Source organism: Monodon monoceros, unplaced genomic scaffold, assembly GCF_005190385.1.
Source record: "Monodon monoceros isolate NGI ecotype Baffin Bay Population unplaced genomic scaffold, NGI_Narwhal_1 Super_Scaffold_16, whole genome shotgun sequence".
Classification (NCBI taxonomy): Eukaryota; Metazoa; Chordata; class Mammalia; order Artiodactyla; family Monodontidae; genus Monodon; species Monodon monoceros.
Window position 1 is genome coordinate 43,722,097 of NW_021703772.1, and position 16,438 is coordinate 43,738,534.

Below are 16,438 nucleotides of genomic sequence, written 5' to 3' on the forward strand. Positions count from 1 at the left end.
AGCCAGACTTTTAACTGCCTGATTTGAAATCACTGAGGAAGAAAAATGCAATCAACATCTCTATCGGAAATCGATCCTCAGACACCGTAGGACATTATTTCAGATGGTCCAGGAAGAGGGGAAATGTACTGATAGGCCCAAACTACACGTTCTGTAAACCTCCGTCATGATAACAATAAAGTATAGTATGATATAGAGGAAGTTAAGAATTATTACCGTTACTGTTGAAGAAATGTATTTTTATAAATCTTAAGGGTTGAATTGAGCAACCAAATATGGCCAGGAATCTAGCAACCAAATGCCGCCTGTTTTAGGAAAATGAAGAAATGGTTTACATCAGAAAAGCCGGTGGTTAAATTTCTTACTGAAGACGAGTACAGGGAACAAGCCGATGCTGCGACGACCCACGCCCTGGAGGACCTGCGCCAGGCCTGCCGCAGCCCCGGCTTCCCATCCTGGCTGGCCGTCTCCAGGCTCCGGGCGCCTAAAACGTAAGCCCCGCTCCACTGCCCGCAACACAGCTTGGGTTGGAGTTACCATGAAAATAACATGATGGTTTGGATCAGATACTTCAGGCTAGAAACAGACAACTTCCTTGGATAGCAAATGACGTGGAAGCTGTCAGAGTCGCTTTTGCTTCAGTGCTCTGCCTCGCCCTGTGGAAGTGCCAGTGTCAGAATAAATGTTGATCAGATGTGTTTCATAGGGAAGGCCATAAAGATAACTCATAGGAGAAGGGAGACAGAATGGGATGTGTCACCTGCTTCTCTTCCTACGGGGGACGAAAAGTCATTTGTAAAGGTCACCAAGAAAGACATCTCTGCCCCAGCATCTTTTCCCTACTGCTTTCCCTTCTTCCTAGCTTTATCCAAACGACAGTGCCCTCAAATTAAAGATTGAAGGGGGAAAGTCGTGACACTAAAATAATAAATAGTACATTTAATAAGAAAGAGAGAAAGAAGGAATTAGAAAGCAGGAGTGGGTATATTTGGCAGCGTTCGGTGCTCCTAAGTCTGCCTACTTCTCGATCCTTTCCCTGAACGTCTAGAGAAGGATCACATAAGCCATTCCTGTTTTTACACCCACTGTGCAAATGCCATCCTCTATTGATGCAAAGTCAAATTTAATTAAAGGGGATAAGTAGCCAGGGAACATGTTATCTTCCCAATAAACCTCTCTGTGATAACATTAACTTTATTTAAAACAAATACTTACTAGGTTTGCAGACTTTGTTCTTGGAGGAAGCCACTTGTCGCCTGAAGAAATTAGGCTGCATGAAGAACAATATGGCCTTGCGGGTGCCTTCTTGGAAGAGCAGCTCTTTAACCTGAGGACTCCTGACAGTCTGCCTGCACACTGACTTCATTCTGGACAAGGAAGTGGGGAAGGGCAGGGATCCTATTAAAGGTGGGCAGAACTGTACCGGGGAACAGTGGCAAAAGCATTCACTATGGAGAAAAATCAAGTCACACTGGAAAGGAAAACTAAACTGTATTGAAGATAACTGATCCTTCTTGGACAGTTCTGTGTGTTGTACTGTAGGTGGCCACCAAGATTCTGTGACAGTCATTACCACTGTCCTTGAATGAAGACTCTCATTAGGAACAAAGGGATCATGTTGATCTTCAAGGGGCCAGTTAATTTGAATAGGTGCCTTGTCAACTGCAGGGCATTATCCTCTCTTAATCCCCAGAACCTGTGTCAAAAGACTCTGCATTGCTCTTCCTGCATGTTATCAATGTAAGTGCTGGAAGAGACCTGAGATACACTGGACCAGTATTTTCCAAAGTGTAGTCCACAAGATGCTAATAAGTGTTAGTAGGTAAAGGAATCCTGAGGTCAACTAAGATGGATGCATGATTAAATGTACTGCAGGACTTCTCAGAGCCTTTAATAATGCTAATGCACACTGTGAACTTCCTAAAGAGGAGAAATTGTGTGCAGCATTCTCCGGCTTAATTTGACAGCAGAACCCTTTTTCATGAGATTAACATTTCTTGGAACACATGTTTGGAAAATGCTGATGGTGGAGGAATGGAGGTTTCAGAAGGTTAAATAACTTGTCCAAGACCACAGGGCTTTTTAGAGGTAGCCCTGGGACTAAAACTCCATCCCTACTGTTTCCAATGACTCAGGTAGAAGAAGAGACCTTTAGAAATGAGGCGCCATCTCGCCACAGCCTTGGGTCTCACAGTATTGGTGTGAGGGGCCATCTCTCCATAGCCTTGGGTCTCACAATATTCATGACTTATTTTTTAATAATAGCCAACTAACTGTTTGATAACTGTGATAAAGAGAAACATTTCCTATGGTTATATTTTAAAGTTTTGATAAGACTTTTATAGACATATATAAAGATTAGAATTTAGAATTACTTTTTACATTTTTTTGTATGTTGAAATTGAAGGCATTTAACCTCACGTCGACTGGCCTATTTTATTTTATTTTATTTTATTTTTACTCCCTAAATTCAGGTCTCAATAGTGTTCACACCTGAATTTCTACAACAATTCTGGCTTGGTCTTTTTTTTTTGGCTGCATTAGGTCTTTAATTGCTACACGTGGCCTTTCTCTAGTTGCGGCGAGCAAGGGCTACTCTTCGTTGTTCGTTGCAGTGCATGGGCTTCTCATTGCAGTGGCTTCTCGTGTTGCAGAGCATGGGCTCTAGGCTTGGGGGCTTCAGTAGTTGTGGCACGTGGGCTCAGTAGTTGTGGCTCGCGGGTTCTAGAGTACAGGCTCAGTAGTTGTGGCACACGGGCTTAGTTGCTCCGCAGCATGTGGGATCTTCCCGGATCAGGGCTCGAACTCGTGTCCCCTGCATTGGCAGGCGGATTCTTAACCACTGCACCACCAGGGAAGCCCCTCGACTGGCCTATTTTAAAAAATTGTTTAGTTATACGTGTTTATAACAATTTCCTACAAAACAGATTTGTGATCTTTCTTATAGAGAACAAATCATTTTTCTTCTTGTGCTTCATGATTTTAGACTCCAGAGTGAAATGAGGGACTAACCATGAGCTTTGACCCTGAGGAAAAGAGGCCAAAACATAGGTCTGGGAAAAGATCTGAACATGGCAAAACAATCCAAGGGTTAAGATGTTGCTAACTTCTCTTTAAGAATCAAACGCAGGCTCTTTTGCTGTGGTGGGGCCATAAAGAGTAGCAGCATAAAGAATGAGGAATCTCCCTTTTCTAGAAGGGTTATGGAGGAGGGACACACAGATCACTTGGGCACTGCTTTCCGGAACCAAATTTAGTATAGCGTTTTTCTAAATTGTTCAATAAGAGTGTGGCTGCCTGTTTGGAATTCTTTAGATTGATTTCCAAATGATATTTCCTCTTTGAAGCAGTGTGTCAGTGTTTTACGGGTCTCTATTTTTGCCAGACACCTTTTAATATCAGGAGCTTTGCTATTTTTGTGAAATACACTAAATTTAATCTGTGCTTTCACATAGACTTTGATACAAAAAATCAAAGTATCTTCCATTCAGATTTATGAAGATGATGACTTTTATAAGTGTAAACAGTTGTAATAGCGTTTTTGTTACAGTTTAATCTGATTTTTATTGTTTTGTAATTCTATTTATTGGTGCTATATTTTAAACGTATCAGATGTGTTTGTGGTTGTGCTCACCAAGAGACGGTGTGTGTACTACATAATGTGTGTGTGCATAACGTGTGCAGTCTGCTGGAGTTCCCAGGGGACATCCCAGCCAAGACAGCCACTGGGCCTCACCTGCGCCAGGGTGAACAGGTGCCGACAGTAGAAGAAAGCAGCTCCTGGTGGGCCAACAAGCTAGGTGTAGCTATTTTTATTGTGATTTTTAATTGCAATAAAAATAGCTAAAGGAAGAGAAAAAGAGCAACAAGAGGCTTTGGGGATATTGTTTTTCATTTTTACTTTTAGAGGAAACCATGGATTTGTCAGTTTCTATTATGTGAGTACTGTGAGAAGCTAAATAATTAAAAGCACTGCTTGCGATATATTGGGTGTATTTCTGTTGTGCTTATTTGAATTGGGGTTTGTTATAGTGCTGATCATAGGTCTAGTCCCCATCAAGCAGTATGTATGTCAGCTCCTCTAAGAGATCTTTTTTCTCTCCTTCCCTTCTTCCCTTCTCCTGTCTATCCGTCTGTCTCTCTCTCCCCACCACCCTACTCCCTCTCTCCTCTTTTTCTTCATTTATTTAAAGGCCTTTAAACAATTTAAATGACCATTCAGTAAAATGGTTATGCCCTTCACAGGTTGTTGACAGTTGGTTCTGTGCCTCATGCCACCCTAGGTGTGCAGTTGTGGAGCACAACAGAACCTTTGTTGTGTTAGTGCGCCCACGAGGTGCCTCACAAAAGCTCACTGTTGTTAGCAAGTTGGACTCTTTGACCCCAAAACATATGAGTGAGATGTAGTGTAGGTCGCCATGCTTAAACAGTCATATTCAATGTTATTTTTTAAAGGTTTTTAAAAAATATTATTTTTGGCCACGTCGGGTCTTGTGGCACGCGGGATCTTTCATTGCAGCGTGCCGGCTTCTCTCTAGTTGTGGCGCATATGCTCAGTAGTTGTGGCGTGCAGGCTTAGTTGCCCCGTATCATGTGGGATCTTAGTTCCGCGACCAGGGATCAAACCCACGTTCCCTGCGTTGGAAGGCATATTCTTAACCAGTGGACCACCAGGGAAGTCCCTATTTTTTGAAGGTTTTAAAACACATTTTACATATCACAAAAAATGTTTTGTCAGTTGTATAGTTTGCCAATAATACTTAGAGCTGAATTACAGGGGAGTGTCCATCTAACATTTAGGACAATACTTGAATTTATGACTTTTTAAATCTAGAAATTTATGAGATTTTAGATATTAAGAGATTTGGAATAGCTGACATTGAAACATGTGGAAGAATTAAGACCTCCAGAATGACGTCAAGAAAAGGAAAAGGATCTTATATTATTCTGTATGTGATTATTCCCCAGAGTTAGAGAAGTACAATATTTAAATCACCTTTTTCTTTTGTCCGACTGAAAGAAGGATCCTATGCATAGATAACATAATAGATGTGGAGTTCTGAAGATCCCCCACAGTGAGACAGGTATTTTTATCTGACCTGGGAGCCAGCTGTTTTCTGTATATTTTGGATATTAACCCCTTGTTGGTCGCATCATTTGCAAATATTTTCTCCCATTCCATTTATTTTCCCCCCCATAGGTTGTCTTTTCATTTTGTTGATGGTTTCTTTGCTGTGCAAAAACTTTTAAGTTTGATCAGGTTCTGTTAGTTTTACTTTTGCTTTTATTTTTTTTGCCTTGGGAGACTGATCCAAGAAAATATTACTATGATTTATGACAAAGAGTGTTTCACCTGTGTTCTTGGAGTTTTATGGTTTCATGTCTTACATTTAGGTGTCTTAGCCATTTTGAGTTTATTTTTGTATATGGTGTGTGGCAGTGTTCTAGTATAATTGTTTTGCATGTGGCTGTCCAGCTTTCCCAGCACTATTTGTTGGAGAGACTGTCTTTTCTCCACTGTATATTCTTGCCTCCTTTGTCACAGATTAATTGACCATAGGTGTGTGGGTTTATTTCTGGGTTCTTTGTTCTGTTGATCTACGTGTTTGTTTTTGTGCCAATACCATGCTGTTTTGATTACTGTAGCTTTGTAGTATAGTCTGAAGTCTGGGAGGGTTACACCTCCAGCATTGTTCTTAGTTCTCAGGATTGCTTTGGCAATTTGGGGTCTTTTGTGGTTCGATATAAATTTTTGGATTATTCTAGTTCTGTGGAAAATGTCCTGGTGTTTTGATAGGGATTGCATTAAGTCAGTAGATTGCTTTGGGTAGTATGGCCATTTTATTTGTTTTTGTTTTTGTTTTTTTGCGGTACGTGGGCCTCTCACCGCTGCGGCCTCTCCCGTGGCGGAGCACAGGCTCCGGACGCACAGGCCCAGCGGCCATGGCTCACAGGCCCAGCCACTCCACGGCATGTGGGATCCTCCCGCACCGGGGCACGAACCCGTGTCCCCTACATCGGCAGGCGGACTCTCAACCACTGCGCCATCAGGGAAGCCCTGGCCATTTTAATAATAATGATTCTTCCAATCTAAAAGCATGGAATATCTTTCCATTTCTTTGAATCTTCATTTTCCTTCATCAGTATTTTATAGTTTTCAGCATATAGGTCTTTCACCTCCTTGGTTAAGTTTATTCCTAGATATTTTATTCTTTTTGATGTGATTTTAAATGGGATTGTTTTCTCACTTTCTTTTTCTGATATTTCATTATTAGTGTATAGAAATATTTTGCATTTTGTGTATATTAATCTTGTATCCTGCAACCTTGCTGAATTCATTTATAAGTTTTAATAGTTTTGCGGTGGAGACTCTAGGGTTCCCTGTATAGAATATCATGTCATGGGCAAATATTACAGTTTCACCTCTTCTCTTCTAATTTGGATACCTTTTATTTTTCTTGTCTGATTGCTGTGTCTGGGACTGCCAATACTATGAGAGTACACATCCTTGTCTTGTTCCTGAATTTAGTAGGAAGCTTTCAGCTTTTCACCATTGGGTATTGTGTTGGCTGTGGGTTTGTAGTAAATGGCCTTTATTATGTTGAGATATGTTCCCTTCTCTATCCACTTTGATGAGAGTTTTGGGTTTGGGGGTTTTTTTTCCCCCTCAGCAAACAGAAGATCCTTTACTGAATCCTGAGTGTGAAAATCTACCATTTAGTTCTTTCTCCCTTCTCCCCGTGAGATTCAGTAATCCCTTGATTTGCACGGAACATTGGTGTGTCTGCTTGTTCTTGCTGTTGTGTCCATTTTGTTGTTCTGATGAGAGTTTTATCATGAATGGATATTGAATTTTGTCAAATGCTTTTTGTGCATGTATTGAGATGATCATGTGGTTTTTGTCTTTCCTTTGTTAATGTGGTGTATCACGTTGATTGATTTGTGTGTGTTGAACCATCCTTGTGACCCAGGAATAAATTCAACTTGATCATGCTATATGATCCTTTTAATGCACTGTTGGATTCAGTTTGCTAATATTCTTTTTTTTTTTTTAACATCTTCATTGGAGTATAATTGCTTTATAATGGTGTGTTAGTTTCTGCTTTATAACAAAGTGAATCAGTTATACATATACATATTTCCCCATATCTCTTCCCTCTTGCATCTCCCTATCCCACCCCTCTATGTGGTCACAAAGAACTGAGCTGATCTCCCTGTGCTATGCGGCTGCTTCCCACTAGCTATCTGTTTTACGTTTGGTAGTGTATATGTGTCCATGCCACTCTCTCACTTTGTCACAGCTTACCCTTCCCCCTCCCCGTATCCTGAAGTTCATTTTCTAGTAGGTCTGCATCTTTATTCCTGTCTTGCCCCTAGGTTCTTCATGACCAATTTTTTTTTCTTTTTTTTTAGATTCCATATATATGTGTTAGCATATGGTATTTGTTTTTCTCTTTCTGACTTACCTCACTCTGTATGACAGACTCTAGGTCCATCCACTTCACTACAAATAACTCAGTTTCATTCCTTTTTATGGCTGAGTAATATTCCTCTGTATATATGTACCACATCTTCTTTATCCATTCATCTGTCGATGGACACTTAGGTTGCTTCCATGTCCTGGCTATTGTAAATAGAGCTGCAATGAACATTGTGGTACATGATTCTTTTTGAATTATGGTTTTCTCAGGGTATTTGCCCAGTAGTGGGATTGCTGGGTTGTATGATAGTTCTATTTTTAGTTTTTTAAGGAACCTCCATACTGTTCTCCATAGTGGCTGTATCAATTTACATTCCCACCAACAGTGCAAGAGCGTTCCTTTTCTCCACACCCTCTCCAGCATGTATTGTTTGTAGATTTTTTGATGATGGCCATTCTGACCGGTGTGAGATGATACCTCATTGTAGTTTTGAGTTGCATTTCTTTAATGATTAATGATGTTGAGCATTCTTTCATGTGTTTGTTGGCAATCTGTGCATCTTCTTTGGAGAAATGTCTATTTAGGTCTTCTGTGCAGTTTTGGACTGGGTTGTTTTTTTGATATTGAGCTGCATGAGCTGCTTGTAAATTTTGGAGATTAATCCTTTGTCAGTTGCTTCGTTTGCAAATATTTTCTCCCATTCTGAGGGTTGTCTTTTGGTCTTGTTTATGGTTTCCTTTGCTGTGCAAAAATTTTGAAGTTTCATTAGGTCCCATTTGTTTATTTTTGTTTTTATTTCCATTTCTCTAGGAGGTGGGTCAAAAAGGACCTTGCTGTGATTTATGTCATAGAGTGTTCTGCCTGTGTTTTCCTCTAAGAGTTTGATAGTGTCTGCCCTTACATTTAGGTCTTTAATCCATTTTGAGTTTATCTTTGTGTATGGTGTTAGGGAGTGATCTAATTTCATTCTTTTCCATGTAGCTGTCCAGTTTTCCCAGCACCACTTATTGAAGAGGCTGTCTTTTCTTCACTGTATATTCTTGCCTCCTTTATCAAAGGTAAGGTGACCGACCATATGTGTGTGGGTTTATCTCTGGGCTTTCCATCCTGTTCCACTGAAGTTTGCTAATATTCTGCTGAGGATTTTTGCATCTGTATTCATCAGAGATATTGGCTTTTGATTTTCTTTTTTTGTAGTGTCTTTGTCTGGTTTTGGTGTCAGGGTAATGGTGGCCTTGTAGAATGAATTTGGGAGTGTTCCTTTCTCTTCAATTTTTTTCGAATAGTTTGAGAAGGATAGGTATAAGTTCTTCTTTATATGCTTGGTAGAATTCCCCAGTGAAGCTGTCTGGTCCTGGACTTTTATTTGCAGGGAGTTTTTATCATTACAGATTCTATTTCACTTCTAGTGATTGGTCTGTTCAAATTGTTTCTTCGTGACTCAGTCTTGGCAGGCTGAATATTTCTAGAAATTTGTCCATTTCTTCTGGGTTGTCCAATTTGTTGCCATATAACATTACTTGTCATTTTCCCCCCTTCTCTTCAACTTATGTTTTGATTAATTTTGTCCCTTAACTAATTCATATTTCCAACCCCTTAATGTTTACAGTGTGCGTTGGAACTGAATGTCTTACTAGACAGCTTATTAGGTATAGGTAAACGTTTAACATAGCACTGTAGTTTGGGAGCATGCAGTATGGTTATAGATTAATGTTAACAAAGTACTAAGAGCTAGGGCCTGGATGGGAAATAAGACAACACTCCCCTTGCCATGGGCTAGGGCATAATGGCAACATTCATCGAGTGTTTACTGTGTGTCGGGTATGTCATTTGACCATCAGAAGAGCCTGTAAGGCAGATACTGTAATCATCTTAATTTTACAGAGGGGGCCGTGGGGCCGTGAGACCCAGAGACGTTACTTAATGTGAGTTCTCACTGGCAGAACTGAGACTCAAATCCAGACAATGGGGCTCCAGAGCCGGCAGTCCTAACCCCAGCACTGTAAGGTCCTTGGGTTGCCATCTAAAAACTGGGACCTCCCTGGAGCCACAGTGGGGCACGTGGTCCTGTATTAGCCGTCCGAAGCAGATGGGAGTTGAGTGAGAGTAAGGCGCTCACCTGGACTGGCTCATTTCTTCCCCATTCTGGACATCACCAAGTTTCCAGTTACTCTCTTATCTTAAACCACAGTTTGTCCTCTCATAAGGTAAGTTACTTAGTGATTTGAGAACCCACTCCCCCTTTCTCTCACCCCTTTATTCTGTTCCCATCCAGGCACTGACCTTTCTCCCATCTGCCTGATGGTTTGGAATTTTTGAGCCAGGAATTCTTAGAGCTTTGCTGAAATGACACCGGAGTGGTTTGGGGCTTCAGAAGTAGCTTTGTCTTGTCCCACTGCACCCAAGGAGAGAAAAATTTCTGAAGGGAAAATCATATTTTATTTGCCTACAGTCAGCTCTGTCACAGCATGCCCTCATCTTCACAGAATAATGTTAATTTTAGGGTCCAGCCTTTCACAATGAAGATGAGAAAACTAAGACCCAGAGATCTCCCAAAGGTAATTTTCTTCCTCTGTTCCTGCATTGTCTAGTATGGTAGCCACGAGCCACAGATGGCTGTTTAAATTTAAATAACATGAGAGACTTCCCTGTTGGTGCAGTGGTTAAGAATCCACCTGCCAATGCAGGGGACACAGGTTCGAGCCCTTGTCCGGGAAGATCCCACATGCTGCAGAGCAACTAAGCCCGTGCACCAGAACTACCGAGCCTGTGCTGTAGAGCCCGCGAACTACAACTACTGAGCCCACATGCCTAAAGCCCATGCTCTGCAACAAGAGAAGCCACCGCAACAAGAAGCCCGTGCACTGCAACGAAAAGTAGTCCCCACTCACCACAACTAGAGAAAGCCAGCGCACAGCAACGAAGACCCAACGCAGCCAAAAATTAACTAGTTAAAAAAATAAATGAGAAATCTAACTCCTCAGATGCACTAGCCACACTGTAAGCACTTAATAGCCACCTGTGGCTAACGGCTACCACACCTGACAGTGCTGCTTCACGAAGCTGTTGCCTCGGGTTTCTGAGCGGTGGGTGTGTCTGCTGGCCCTTCCCAGCTCCCGTGGCACTGGTCTTCAGAGTCCCTGCAACCTCCAAGTTTTCTCTGCAGGGTTGCCAGACCTTCCGAGTTATCTCCAGAGTGGCACTCATGATTAACAGAGCAGCAGGAGTCTGAAGGCGCTGGATTTCTATGTATCTGGGAATAGCTAGCGATCCTAAATGGAACTGCAACTACACAGGGAGTATCAGGCACACAAGGTAAGGGTTCAGAATGACCGGGGCTGCTTTCAGGCTTGTTCTACCACAACAGAAGCAGAGGGTGGCCTCCCCGCCTCCTGGGGTTGGAGGAGGTCCTGGGTGGACCTGCACTTGGGCATCAGGTGGATCTGAGTTTGAATTCTGACACTGTGACCTTGTTCCCATAACGTAAGCCGAGTTCAGCTCCAAAATCCTATTTAAAGAGGGGACAGTGATACGTATTACAGTGTGTTGTTGTTAGGACAAAACGATAATGTCATCAGCACACACCAAGCACCCAGTAACAGTGGGTGTGGCTCCTTGTTTCCTGGAATCATTGCTTACCTCCAGATTGGCTGCAAGGAATACCACTTAAATAATGGTCTCAGCACCATCAGTAGCCTCCACGCCCAGCAGTCTTGGAGGAATGGCAAATCAGAGGGGAGCACTTAGCCAACTGTCTGCTTCGTGTGGCCCGTGACAAGACTAATAAGCCAGTAAGGCAGCGATATTCTTCCTGTGAATTCCTTAGGCTTTTCATGAGGTTTATTGGCTGGTGGAGGTATGTGTGTTATTGTCATCTATTATTCTACTTAAGGCCTTGAGTAATAGTTTAATAATCAGTAACTAACCTCTTTGGATCCACATGAGCTCAGCGCTTTGCGTAATTCACTTTTTCTACAATTATGGGGAAAAGCATATGAAACAAGTCATTAAGGTCGTGATTACCAACCTGGGCTTTGTGACCTCCCTGGGTATTTCCAGGGGATCTCAAAAGGGATTAGAAAATTCTCAAATCAAAATATAATTTGAATTCACTAATTTTTTTTTTAAATGGCACTTTGAGGACAGGAGGAAGTCACAAAGTCCACAAACCCATGAAGGTGTCTGCTCTCAAAGGCTGGAAATTACTGCACTATTTAATCACCTCTCACAGTAAACGTCTCATAACAAAGGCCTGTAGAGTTTGATCTCATTCATTACAGAGTGAAGGACTTTTATTTGTTTGGTCACATCGTTATCATTTAAGAAATACTTAAAAATGGTATTTATTTTTATTTCAACATGTCAACTGTGCATTTCCAAAACAGCAGGCTTTTCAGAGGAATAAATCAGAACTGTAAACACAAGACACAGTAGAAGTTTTTTGACTTCCTACAGTCAGTTTCACAAATCCACATACTGTACATTCATAGGTGAGGTTCAGCCTGTCACCCATTTCTTTATTTCTGTAATTACATAAGCATAATAAATACATCTGATTTTTAAAGGTCACTTAAAATGAGTCATGATAATTTACAGTACAGTACATTTCAGTTCAAGTGCAAAAATAACTATTTGCTTAATTCTATTTCTTCCCGTTATTTTGTTTTTAAGCTGTGTTCCGTGGTGAAGCTAGATATCCGAGTGTAGACTTTCTTCTTCCAGATGCAGTTGTGGGCAGAAGTACTGTATCGTGGAGAAGTCCTCACTTTATAATTGGTCCTGCCTAATCAGAGTCAGAGAGTAAGGTGAGTTGCTCATTTTCAACTCTGTTCTTTTCTTTCCTCTCTCCTGTACTCATCCACAGTATTGTGCACACTACATAACTGACCTTCCTTCAGCTAAAGCAATGTTCCCTTGTCCACAGCCCTCCCCCAAGGCTTCCTATAACCTCAGCCTTCATTTTTAGCAGCAAGCTTTATGCATGAGTCACCCGGCCATTGTCAACTGTAGCTGTAATATTTACAGTCGCATGCCCGTATCTGAACTGTCCAGTGTCTGACTATGTCTGCGTGGGAAAGAATATACTGAGAATTTTTTCTTTAGTCATTAGAAAGTGTACTTACTTCTTATTTCTATCTTTCCCATTCCTGGTTTCCTATTCACCACCTTTTCCCCTCACCAAAAACAAAACAAAAAAAACTGAACCAGTATGTAATTTTAAAAAATTGTATCCGTTCCCTAGGCACTTAAATCTTATACTGTTATTTGTAAGTAGTACTGCTTAATTAAAGAAACCCTTAGGAATTCAGTGATTTTGTGTGTTTGTTTTAGTCCATCAGCTAATTAGAGCCCAGATCACTATAAAGTTGTAAATAGTGATAGAGGCTATTTACAGTATCAGTATATTTAGTAAACCCTTGTCTATCAAGCCACAGGATACTAAGTTGGTTGGTTGATTTCAATATTCCCTCCTCTGGTCTTAAAGCCCATTTAAAACAAAAGGCATTTTAAAACTCAGCTTAGCTTGCAGTAGTCAGTAACAGCTTTTACCACTCAAAGAATTGACTATTTTCATTATACACCATACCCATATAAAAATATATTTGCTAGAGATATGCCAAGTTTCTGATGAAACTTTTTCCTTTTTTTTTTTTTAAACAAAAGCATAGATGCCACTAACTTTTATCTGGTTACTTTTAAAATACGTCTTAAATTTTTTTTAATTGTTCTCTTTAAGAGAAACAAAATTATAGATGTATTCTGTTTCTTCCCAGTTTGCATTAAGAACCAAATAATTAGGATAAATAATCAGAAGAGGGAAATTATATCAGCATTCACCTTGAAACACTTTCTTTCCCTCCACTCATTTAGTGTAACTGCTGGTTTCGACTCTTACTGCCCTGGCAGAGAAGTCCTGTAGTCCTTAACCTACCAATCCAAGAACTGAAAGTCCTCACTGAAATCCATTTTCCTTCTGTGACTCCAGTGCGACTACGGAAGTTGACCTATTTCTGCCAGTATGTACTGTAGCTTCTACATGTGTGAGCGTGTGTGCGTGTGTGTGTATTTCTGCGTTGATGAGTTCAGGTATTCAGCAGCGTATGTGGTGCTGTGCTCCTCAAGGTGCTCCCTCTGTGCTGGCAGAGGAGCCCAGTTCCATGCAGGGTGTGAGATGAGCAGGACCCCTCAGTGTCCCCCAGAGGCAGGCTGAGCCTGCTGGTCCTCAGTCTCCTCCCTGCACGGGTCTACACTGGGGTGAGGGGGGCTGCTCTGCGTCTGAGATGCTGCTGCTTGAGGGGACGGCTGGCTTCTTGATGGGTCAGAGGGAGCCTCACGTGGTCCAGGCCGGGCTCCACCAGTTGGAGAAGTTTCCCGATCCTCACTGGTCCCCTGGAAGGAAAAAATAGGAGGTTAGGGCTAGCAAACTTTTTATATGCTTTCAAGTAAGATATATGAAACATGGGGAGATCATCCTGAAATAAACACTTCAGGAAACAAGTAACAGAGGAATAAGGATAGAATGTCTTACCTTTCATCTCCTTTCCTACGTGCAACTGTCCAAGCCGCCGCATGAAAAACACAGACACTATAAGCAGACGTATCTTGTGGATAAAGGAACGTTACTACCAACATGCCTGTTACTCCTAGGAGAACAATTTACATCAGCACATATTTACTGGGCCCCCACCAGCCGCTGTGGCAAGTCACTGGGCAAGCGGCACGGAACGGGAACTCAGTCCACTTGCTAAGACCAGAGAATTCAAGGCTGGAAAGCACCTTGTCCCACAGGAAGTGAGGAAGGCATCCTCAGCCTTGGAGACAGGGCCAGGAAAAGAATGTCCTGAAATTGAGTCCTGATGTATAGTTGGGATTTTAAAGTACACACTAAAAGTTGGTTTGTAAAAATCAGGAAACATTTCTTTTTTTATGGATTTTCCTCTGAATTTAGTACCCATCACTTCAAAGAGCTGAGCACCAAAAAAGAAAAACAAAAGCTTTATTTCTGTAGTTCTAAACTGTAAAAGAAAACATATTAGTATAATGACTTCTTCATAAGAGTAGCTAAGCCATACTAGCCAGTTTTTATTAATCTTAGTATATCATAAAAAATGTTAATGATACTTAAGCCTAATAGGCTTCTGTGAAAACAAGGGTGAGTATCCAAAGTAATGAAAACACTGCCATTCAGGCAGAACTCATCTTTCCTCCTGCATCACCTCCTTGCTTCACATCCTTTCTATGCTCCTCCTACCCTGATATCGTCCTTGACCTGTGAGCAGAGGATTTGTGTGAGTTTATTATCTCGATAAACCAATAGGATCATACATGGACTAGAATGCATTATGGTTATCAGCGAAGAATCAGATTTGGTTTAAATTAGAGAAATATTACAGGTCAGTTTACAAAGTTGTGATAAATTTAATTGAGGTAGTTCAAATTAAGGAAATTACTCAAACTACTCTTAAAGTCTTTCCCCTTTATTTTTTTCCTCCTGTGTCCTCTGAAGCTACTCTAGATATAGAGCTGACATGATTCATCAAGTGAAAGGGAGTGATTAATAAAAACACAGGGGAAGTAGACTCATTACTTTGGCTAAACTGTTCATAGAAGTTACGCTTAAACATTTTCCAAAAGTATTATATAGCTTCAGTTACAATTACCTACAGTGTTTTTATCCATGCGATTCGACGCTACTCAGGAGAGACCACACCTCTAGGGACAAGAAAAACCACACTTTTTATCTTTCAGGTGAGCCCGAGGTGAGCCCACTAGCAAAACCACATTTCCACTGAGTTAGGTGTCCTGTCAGACCCATTTAGTGGCTCAGAGTATATTACTTAATTTATCAGATATTTATTGAGGTCCTATTATATAGAATGTCCCCATTAGAATTTTTAAATTACAGAGATGATTAATATATAATTCACCAAGGCAAGAACCATATATCCATACTGTAACTAATGTCCACCAAAACAGACATTTCAAAGAAATATATAAAATCAGAATGGATTTATTTTCTTTCTTTCAAGAGGTACTGTCTTCTCTGTGAGGCCTTCCTGAACCACATAAGGCAGAATTTTCCCTCTATGGAACCTTGTATACACCTCTATAATACACTTGTCACAAAGCACTGAAATTATTTGTCTGCATGTCTATTTCCCCCACCAGACCTCCCATAAATCTTGTTGAATGAATAACAATAACTGAAACAACTGAGCCTGCTTAAGGCAAGGCAGCAGAGGAACTTTTTACCTGTAAAGGCTGTATCTCAGAAGCACGGTTGTCTCTTGTTAGCTGCATCATCTCTTTGATTTGGTAGAGTGCGTAAACAAAGGTCACCCAGGGAGAGGAGCTGACACCCCAGGCTGGCTTGTTCACATCCTCCTGTTCTTCCTGGTGCTTGGTTTTCTTAGGTGGTAGTCTGGGCTCAACGCGTGGCAGAACATCTTCTGTCTGTTGCTGGACCAAGTCGATGGTTGCTATGGGAACAGGACTAGAAGGAACAGGAATCCTTTCTGCCAGCATCGTCTTGTCTGGAGAGAAAGCCATGTTTAAATCGTTTCTCAGAGTTTTTACATATTTAAACAGATGTATGTATGTATGTATAAATAAATAATAAAAACTGAACAAATGGACAACCTCGATAAGCCCGTTCTAGTATGCTTGGGAATGTTGATAAGTTGCCGTGTAACAAGGGCGGCTTCTCTACTTGGCGCAAGTACTGAGCAAATGAATGTGATGTTTACCTTCCAGGGTCTCCTTACAGGACTTAACAGACATTAACTTATATTTATTTATGAAATGTATTGGTTCAGTTAACGTATACAACATCTGTGGGGCATAGGTTATAGTGAATGTTGCCTTAGGCCCACTTACAGGATTGAGATTTTAAAGATAAGCATCAAAATAGGAAAAATCACACAGTAGCTGCCTTTATTGGCCTTTTACTGAAGGCATGGACTAAACTGCATAAGAGAGATGATCTAGTTAGGATTATAAAAGAACAAGAATAAGGA

At 41.0% G+C, this 16,438-nt stretch overlaps 2 protein-coding genes across 3 annotated transcripts in view; one reads left to right on the plus strand and one right to left on the minus strand.

Annotated features, from left to right (window-relative positions):
* Nucleotides 1–8,441, plus strand: part of NEMP2 (nuclear envelope integral membrane protein 2) — a 35,269-nt gene extending 26,828 nt beyond the window's left edge. The window contains exons 8-10 of one of the 2 annotated variants that reach the window (XM_029226137.1): nt 315–491; nt 1,219–1,407; nt 8,403–8,441. In XM_029226137.1, the coding sequence (XP_029081970.1) occupies nt 315–491; nt 1,219–1,360 (319 nt within the window). In that variant the 3' untranslated portion in view covers nt 1,361–1,407; nt 8,403–8,441. Of the gene's footprint in view, nt 1–314; nt 492–1,218; nt 2,668–8,402 lie in introns of those variants that run through there. The other variant, XM_029226136.1, reaches the window with a different exon arrangement.
* A 3,310-nt stretch (nt 8,442–11,751) lies between these two features.
* MFSD6 (major facilitator superfamily domain containing 6) overlaps nt 11,752–16,438 on the minus strand; it is a 74,346-nt gene continuing 69,659 nt past the window's right edge. The window contains exons 6-7 of the mRNA XM_029225751.1: nt 15,675–15,955; nt 11,752–13,811 (exon numbers count right to left, since the gene is read on the minus strand). Of these exons, the coding sequence (XP_029081584.1) occupies nt 13,608–13,811; nt 15,675–15,955 (485 nt within the window). The 3' untranslated portion in view covers nt 11,752–13,607. The remainder of the gene's footprint in view (nt 13,812–15,674; nt 15,956–16,438) is intronic.